At 36.4% G+C, this 9,612-nt stretch overlaps 1 protein-coding gene across 1 annotated transcript; it reads left to right on the forward strand.

Annotated features, from left to right (window-relative positions):
• The first annotated feature begins 1,958 nt into the window (after nucleotides 1-1,958).
• nkiras2 (NFKB inhibitor interacting Ras-like 2) lies at nucleotides 1,959-5,603 on the forward strand. Its single transcript, XM_051106822.1, has 4 exons — nucleotides 1,959-2,051; nucleotides 2,293-2,423; nucleotides 2,515-2,756; nucleotides 5,028-5,603. Exons 2-4 carry the CDS (start codon nucleotides 2,330-2,332, stop codon nucleotides 5,268-5,270), a joined length of 579 nt encoding a protein of 192 aa, XP_050962779.1. The 5' UTR covers nucleotides 1,959-2,051; nucleotides 2,293-2,329; the 3' UTR covers nucleotides 5,271-5,603.
• The last annotated feature ends 4,009 nt before the right edge of the window (nucleotides 5,604-9,612 follow it).

The following is a 9,612-nucleotide window of genomic DNA, read 5'->3' on the forward strand; positions in this document are numbered from 1 at the left end:
GTCATAATAGAAACTTGGCGGCAGGTGTGTTGAGGTAAGTTGGAGCGAGAAGCTGCAGGACAGTGGCCCTCCAGGGCAGAGTTTGGGCACCTCTGGTGTAGTACACTATTTTTAAAAAATGGTTTAAAAATACAGCAGAAAATATAATCAAAAGATAGAAATTAACATAAGAAAAGTAAAATAATTAAAATGTTTACACACATTTTACAGCTTTTTTATTTTATAAGATGATATTGATAGGCCTAGGCACAAGGTATGTTGTTCTGTGTTGGTAAACTTTTGCCTTTGGGGTCACCAAACTTGATCCTTGAGGGCCGGTGTCCTGCAGAGTTTAGCTTCAGCTTGCCTCAACACATCTGCATGGAAGTTTCGAGTATACCTATTATAACTTTGATTAGCTGGCTCAGGTGTGTTTGATTAATGTTGGAGCTAAACTCTGTAGGACACCGGCCCTCCAGGACCGAGTGTGGTGACCCCTGCCTTAAAAGTTAAATTATGTATATCTGAATCACTGAACCATTCATTCAATCAATCAATTTAGTAAAAATAGACAAAATGCCATTATTCAAATTATGTTCAGTTAAGGAGGCGTATTCGTTGAGAAGATGCAACCAGTGCTTCTTCACAACCTCTGCACTTGAGATGTACATATATGTATGTATATATATAATATATATGATTTTGTATAGAGTGTTGTTCATCAGTCGGCCATACTGGCAGCACTGAACGTGAACAATGCAAATGAACCGAACAAAACTTGCATATTTCGCTGATTATTGCTGCTGAAAATGGTCAATTATTGTCATGTTTTGACCTTTACTAATAGGTCAGACCAGGAAAACATTTGGAGTACTAAAGACTGCCAAAAGTTAAAACAAATCAAGGAGAAGTGTGCAAAAACAAAAGGTGTTTGTGGTTGGCCAAACTGAACCAGGATTTCCAGGGCAAGAATCTTGACAACATTTGTGTTTGTTCTCATCATTTCCAGTCAGGTAGGTGAAGTATTAGCCTAATATCTTAATTAATACTGCTTGTACATATATTTACCACCTAATAACTTTAGTTTGTCAAAATATTGCACCCTTTCCTGCTTACTAAATTCTTCACTATATGATTTAGCAGCTTCCACATGTTCTTTCTGTGGTTTAGACAGCATAAATTAGCAGAACAAATTATTCAATAGTACATTAATCGTGCAGTCCATGCTGTTGTTAACCGAGTATCGCCAGTATGACAGCGCATCCAGGAAGCTGACCAAACGTGACGTAAGTGCAAACCCTCTATAGACTACATCATGTCTAACATGGATAATGACAGTATTGATAACAAATAAAGAAATGTGGCAAATTCCTGAGCATTTTAATCTACTTTCCTCCTACTTGTCAACTTTTTCACCTGATTTGATTTATTTTTCATTTATTTATAGGTAATTGTTTTGAAATAATATTTTTAGATGCAATATAAAAGATATACTCCTTCAGTGGCTGCGGTGTCATGACAAGCGCCTGCATGTTTACATCCTGCCAGGATGGCATCTAGCATTTCTTGATTAGATGCATTTATAATTTTTAATAGAATTATTAGTTTATTTTGCTTATATAGGCCTTTGTGTTTTTGCTTGTGTGCGTTTTCATTGAAGTTTTGTATTGAATACGCTCTTTAATGTTCTCCAGAATGTGTTTGTACAATATAATTTCTGTTTCTTTATTAAACGACGTTGATCCATATTGACTTTGAGTGTATGTTGCTTTTTTCACATGCAACCCTGTGGTTTTTAAATGTATTTGGTCTATGCATCACCAAGCTTGACACTGAAGAAAAATATAATGTAGGATACTGAACTGAGCAACGCATCATTTTGACATTCACTTTTATTATTAGTTTATTTTATTGATTGTTATACTGTACATATGAAACGTGGTTAGACTGCATCTAGCATGTTCGGCTTGCATTGCTGTCCTCCGGACTGAAGACGGCACACTGCAGCTCAGCGGAGCTGGTGTCAAATTTCGTCGAAGGCTGAAATCTGACATAAACAGGAAGAGAGTACGGTGAGTTCAGTCTGTCTTTAAACGTTTGCTTTGGTTATTTCCATTAACGTATTTTGATATTTATTAAAGATGAATACAATGTAGGATTCAATGTACAGTAATCCGATACACTCTGATCATGTAAAGGCGCAGCTGGTTTATGCAAACCGGTGTGTTCGGCGCTCATGCGACTCTTCCATAAAGCATTATTATAGCACAGTAACAGATTTCTACTACAATCTGCCTTACATTTTTAATTTAGAGATACTTTAATGAAGATTGAGCGGTCGTAAGTGATCATGGGCAAGAGCTGCAAGGTGGTGGTGTGTGGCCAGGGATCAGTGGGAAAAACAGCTGTGCTGGAGCAGTTACTGTACGCCAACCATGTTGTAGGTGAGTGTTGTGACAGCACATACCTGACAGTAACAATTTATCAAACCCAAATAAATAAACAGTGCAGATTCACATAGTGCCCGTCTGCCAGGTTCAGAGACCATGGAGACACTGGAGGATATTTACATCGGGTCTGTGGAAACGGACCGCGGCACCCGAGAACAGGTGCGGTTTTACGACACGCGAGGGCTGCGTGATGGTCAGGAGTTTCCGCGTCACTACTTCACTTTCGCCGACGGATTCGTACTCGTCTACAGCATCGACAGCAAAGAGTCCTTCAAACGGGTAGAGGCACTGAAGAAAGAGATCGACCGCTGCCGTGATAAAAAAGAGGTCTGTGTGCTTATGCAACTACCTGTTCAAACGTTTGCGGTCAATATGATTTTTTAAAATTAATGGTTTCATTCAGCAGGAATGTATTGTGGTAGACAAAATTGACAGTGAAGACTTTTAGAATGTTGAAAGTTTTCTATTTAAAATAAATGCTGTTCGTTTGTACTTCTCGATTTGGTCAGTTACCCAGATACACGGCCATATTGGCAATACTCAGATGTAAACAACAGCATGGATTGCATGGTTAATGTACTACTGAATCAGTTGTTCTATGCTGCTTAATCATATGTGACCCTGGACCACAAAACCAGTCATAAGTGTCAGTTTTTCAAAATTGAGCTTTATACATCATTTGAAAGCTGAATAAATAAGCTTTCCATTGATATATGGTTTGTTAGGATAGAACAATATTTGGCCGAGATAAATCTATTTCAGTATTTGAAATCTGAGAGTGCGAAAATATCAAAATATTGAGAAAATCGCCTTTAAAGTTTTCCAAATTAAGTTTTTAGTAATGCATATTACTAATCAAAAATTACGTTTTGATATATTTACAGTAGGAAATTTACAAAATATCTTCATGGAACATGATCTTTACTTAATTTCTTAATGATTTTTGGCATAAAAGAAAAATCAGTAATTTTGACCCATACAATGTATTTTTGGCTATTGCTACAAATATACCCCAGCGACTTAAGACTGCTTTTGTAGTCCAGGGTCACATATAGAGAAGGACTTGGTGCAATATTTTTGACAAACTAAAGTTAATGGGTGGTAAAGATACGTACAAGCAGTATTAAGATATTAGCCTAATATTTCACCTCCCTGTCTGGAAATGATAAGAACAAACACAAATGTTGTAATGATTCTTGGCCTGGAAATCCTGGTTCAGTTTGGTCAACCACAAACGCCTTTTGTTTCTCAGACCGTTTTTTACGCTCTTCTCCTTTATTTGTTATATCTTTTGGCAGTCTTTAGTACTTCAAATGTTTTTCCTGGTCCGACCGATTAGTACAGCCCAAAACATGACAATAATTGACCATTTTCAGCAGCAATAATCTATTGCAAGTTATGTTTGGCTCAGTGGCATTGTTTACGTTCAGTGCCACCAATATGGCTGACTGATGATGCGTCGTGAAAAACACTCTGGATACATTATTAATGGAACATCATTTTTTTATGTTACTATTTGTTTCAGACTGTTTAAAGATCATTTAAAAGTAACATTTTCATAATATTTACAAAATGACGAAGTAATGTTCCTTTAACATTATCAAAAACGTTCTTTAAACACATTTCTTAAATAGCAAATCAGTATATTAGTGTAAAACTGAAGACTGGAGTAATAATGCTGAAAAAACAGCTTTGCCATCACAGGAATAAATGACATTTTAAAACATATTCAAATAGAAAACATTCAAATTTAGCTAAAATTTCATATTACGGTTTTACTTTTGATCAAATAAACAGCCTCGGTAAACATAAGAGTTCTTGCAAAACAGTAAAAACCTTTTTGCCACCTCAAAATTTTGAACTATAGCATAAAATCATAAGGAAAATAACATGACCAGAAGAAGTGATGTAAGTCTTCACTGCTTTCCTAGAGATAAGAAGAGGAGAAAAGAATGGGAAGATGTCTCTGGACAAATAAAACTTCCTAAAGGCCTGCGTCTTTGTTCTCTCCGCTTTAGTTCTGATGCCTTGAGGCTTTTAGTAGACCACAACTACTGAAAGAGCTTACAAATGGCAGAGACAAGAAACGCTAGATGCCATCCTGGCAGGATGTAAACATGCGGGTGCTTGTCATGACGCCGCAGCCACTGAAGGAGTTTCTCAGTGTGGATTTCACTTGATATCAGGGGGTGTTTAGACTCCTTATGGGGAAAATCGATGGTACGGCATTTGGTTTAAGTCTACGTTTATATCCATCACCACCTGTAAGCTATTTCAGTAGCTGTGCTCATCATATCAGTATTTTATTTTCGAAGTTGTGCTGCTGTAAAAATAGCAACGGGTAAGTCCAGTAGCTCACCGAGTGCAACCGTTTCACGTCATAATGACACCCCTCATAGTGCAAAATATGTATAAAACGATTTTTAAAAATAACATATCTTTAATGGGTTTTCTACTACACTTTTCAGTAAGAGACATCATTTACATTATATTAAGCCATACATGTTGTCATACCCAAGGTTCCCTTTAAGCCAAAAAACTACTAACAGTAGACATCATGAAAAAAATGTAAAGTAGCTTTCTCTTTCTGTCTCACAGGTGACTATTGTTGTTGTGGGTAACAAGTTGGACCTGCAGGATCAGAGAAGAGTGGACAGCGAGGTGGCTCAACAGTGGGCACGGCAGGAAAAGGTCAGGCTGTGGGAGGTCTCTGTGACCGACAGACGATCGCTCATCGAGCCTTTTGTCCATCTGGCCAGCAAAATGACCCAACCTCAGAGCAAATCCACCTTCCCACTCAGCCGCAACAAGAATAAGGGCAGCGGCTCCCTGGACAGCTAGAGATCCAGAAGATGTCAATAGAGCTGACAAAGTAACGTAAAGATATGTAAATCTCTGATAGATGCTTGATTTTATATCTTTCAAAACATTTGGAGTGCCATTATGAGTTTAGCTCACTGTTTGAAGTTACTGCATTAATGAAGTTTTCTATTCATAAACATACAGGATAGAATCCATATGTTGCTGTGATATTTATATACGTCTCATGCTTGTCTTGAAGCAATTGACTGACTAAACATACTGCTTTTACACTGAAATATATATACCTCTACACTGCAAAAAGTTGTTACATCTTATGTGAAATCAGCTAGGATGATTCAGCTTGTTTATTTAATGAGGTTCGTGCCATGATGACTGCTCTTTTCTATGACATGAACTTGACAGAAGAATGTCTTAATTTAGTTACATGGACTGTTTCGCATTTTCAGGTGTTCATATTTTGTGTCATTCCTATAAAGTTCTGATTTATTCCATAAGAACACCTAAGTGAAATTTTACGTTTGTTTGATTGTGAGTGAGAGTTCACCACTGTGCCCTTGTACTTTTTACCCTGATGACACTGCAATTTGTGAGTAGTCAGTCATATTGTATAACGCTTGCTTTTAATTGTGAACGTATACTGTATAGTTCAGTTCTTTTTACATGGAAAAAGTATGACTTTTGAAGATTTGACTCTTATTTTTAGCCGAGACTGCTTTTCAGATACATTGACATGTTTGTTTGAAAGTATCATAAAGCATTTTTGTCTGAAAACAAATGTTGTATGAGCATCTTTTTAACATCTTAATAAAGCTGCCTGACTGAAATTGTTTACCGCTCATTAATCTCTTCTAATCGAAATCTAAATTAGCACTTAATTTAGACGATGGTCAAAAATAATGGTAATGTTCTATAAAGACGTTTTATGATCCGTACACAAAGTTCAAAGCTTGTCTGCTTAACAGCACGACACCAGCCGTCTTCCGAATGAGTGAACCAGATATATCTACAGTCTCTCTTCAGGGGAGTAAACGGGAGAATTGGTTTTATTTGCCCTTTATCTGTCTTTTTACGGAGTAGATATTTCATTTCGTTCATGGCTGGATCTGCAGTGACCTTATAATAGAGGGCTCTCCACTTCTGCCATTGAGAGAGAGAGTGTGTGTCTGCGTGTAATGAACAATGTCTGAAGTTAATGCTTGCTTTAAGCAACTCTTCATTTCATGAGGCTTGCATCAGTGTGCATCAATAGTGTTTACAGATCACAGATCAAATGCTAATTTTCTTTTTACCCACTGTTACACTATACACGACACACATTGTAAACTTCACATAACATATAGTTTCAAAAATGTCACTCTCTAAAAGGGCCTGGGAACTTTATATGTTGCATGTTTACATCCAGTGAGCTGCAGAAGAGGCTGACACCCCATAAACCCGGGCAAAAAGTAGCCTATTTGCAAGATGTGATGGGGAAGGGGTCAGCATGTTACAATATACAAATATCTATTGACGTTCATTAATGAAATATTAATATACATTTGTATGAATCAAAGCATGATGCAGAAAAGCACAGTCCCAGTTAACAAAATATGTTCTAAGAACATTTTGATAACATTTCTATTAAATTCTCTGAACGTTATACGATCTTTAAGGGGCAGATCTGGGTAGATTACTTACAAATTGTAATCTGTTACAGATTCTAAATTACATGACAAAAATTTTAGTCAATAATCCATTACATTACACATTTTAGATAACATAATCGGAATACTTTCAGATTACGTTTGATCTGTCATTTATTATATTAATTTAAATAGGATAATCTTGTGCTATATTGATATAAAATTCAAAGATTAAGAAAATATATTCCATTCATTGTTATTAACAACATGAAGTGCATTAAACTTTATATTGTCATGGTTTCCCAAACTAGGGTTTGTGAAGGAACTGCAGGGGGTTTATGAGTTTGATGAAAGGCACCATTTCATCAAGGCTAATAATAAATTAGATCATAAAAATGTTAAATTAAAATAAGTCATTTACTAAAATATTTAAAATATTTATTTGTTTACCTCCATGTCATGTGACCATAACCAGTGTCAGAGAGCCATGAACAAGCAAATGTGATGCTTATAATGATTAAAATATTTATTTTAAAACCTCAGTGGTACCTCTGAAATCCCATTTACAACACATAAGAAAACAATTAATGCCTTAAAAAGTCGAAATTATGGACATGTCATAATTACGAGTTAAAATTTTGAAATTATGACTTACTCAGTCAAAATTATGACTTTAAGTCATAATCATGAGATAAAAATACAAAATTATGACTAATAAAACCTAAATTACGACATGTGTCATAATTAAGAGGAAAAAAGTTGAAATTATGACTTTAAAAGCCAAAATTAGGATAAAAGTCGAAATTATGACTTACATAAGTCATAATTATGAGATAAAAAGTCAAAATTATGACTTCCTTAAGTCATAATTACAAGATTAAAAAGTAGAAATTATGACTGAAAATTAAGTCAACTTTGTCTTAAACCATAATTTCGACTTTTTTTATCAAAAAGTCATAATTGACTTTATAAGTCACAATTTCGATTTATCTCATAATTTTGACTTTATAAGTCATAATTTCTACTTTTTATCTTGTAATTGCAACTTTTAAAGTCATAATTTTGACATTTCCCTCCCAGTTTCATAGACAAGGTCCTGGGGGTGTTTCATAAAACAAGTTTATCAAATAAACCAGGCTAATTTCAGTTAGTCCGACTTATTGTCAATTGATTTTTGCTCAAAATAAGTCAGAATAACTGAAATAAGCCTGGCTTATTTGGTAAACTGGTTTTATGAAGCAGCGCCCTTGACTAAAATGTAAGTCTGAGCTGTTTCAGCTAAAAGAAACTTGCACTGACTGATCTTAAAATATATCAGTGCCTTTGTTTTGTATCAAGATGCACACCACTAATGTTTTTTTGGCTTCTAAGGTTTGTAAAACTACTTAAATTAATTGAACTATGGCCTAATCCTGGCTTAGACTAAACCCTGTCTATGAAGCCGGGAGCAAAATGAATTTTTTAATGTGGTGGAAATGGGCTTCCATAAGTTCAAGTAAATATATTAGGTGAAAAAGGATCAGATGAGAAATATAGTTTGTGAATTTGTGCATTTTAATGTATTTGAAAAACGTGTTTATCAGTAGTTGATGCAATATTGAAACGCTTCTTAAACCTGAAATGATTCAGTAAATTAGTGGTCAAATGCTGTGTAGCCACCTCATGGGCGTCGGAAGCAAAATAAATGTGGGTGGGTCTTCCCCCCAAAAAATTACTGGAGTATATGCCATTTTCTATAGTCTGGTGCCTTTTATTATGTATATTACCTCTATCCACTAACGTCACAACATTAGAAATGAGAGCAGTTTAACCACGTTCTCAGTGGCCAAAGCGGTTAAGCGAATAGTTCGTATTTTTTGATGCAAACAACCCGAGTTCGCGTCCGCCTGTTGCCGAAATCGTTCATTTGCTTTTTCACATCTCATTTGGCATCGGAAAGGCATTTGTTTTCAATAAAAATAAAAATAAAGGAAATAATCGAAAAGTTTGAATAAAGTATCGGGTAGGCTTAGGTGTATCTGAGCAGCAGATACGCTCAGATGCTTCGTTTACTTTGCTGTGAGGAGTGCAGCAGGCCGTGCCCCCCGCTTCCTTTAAAATATGTTTGATGATTGCGCCTGATGCGCCCGCGCCCGCTCCGTCCACTCCTCCACCCCAGATGCTGCATGTTCACATGCATGAGCATAGAGCTTCATCCATTAGCGCATTCGTCTTGTGGAATGGATTTGACTGATGGGGCTCTAACAAGTGCGCAGACATATTCGCCAAATTAGAGATGGTAAAAGTGCGTGGGTCCGATATCATTGGTCTTCAAAAGTGGGTGGGTCCTGTCCCACCCGCATGCAATGGTTCCGACGCCCATGCTGTTTTTGTATTATAGCAAGGGCTAAGATGGCGAACATCAACAAACTGATATTCCTTCCTGGTATTGTAATACTTTACTATAAAGTGTTATCACGGTTAATGACATGTGATGCTGTAGGGCCACTAGAACATTACGGTAGTTTTACGGCAGATTGACAACTGCGCATGTGCACAACGTGTATCTGTACGTTCGTGGCTTTGGACGGCGATTTGAACTTTCGCTTTCAGTGCTATCAAGTGAACATTTTCCAAGATCTCCTATTGCACCTTTAACTATATGTTATAAATCTTCTGTGTGCAGTTGTGTTCATTTTGTGTTGATTTCTCCACTAGATCCTCCGCTGGCACGCTGCAAATTTTATCTGCCACATGAT

Source organism: Labeo rohita, chromosome 3 (assembly GCF_022985175.1).
Source record: "Labeo rohita strain BAU-BD-2019 chromosome 3, IGBB_LRoh.1.0, whole genome shotgun sequence".
Taxonomy (NCBI): domain Eukaryota; kingdom Metazoa; phylum Chordata; class Actinopteri; order Cypriniformes; family Cyprinidae; genus Labeo; species Labeo rohita.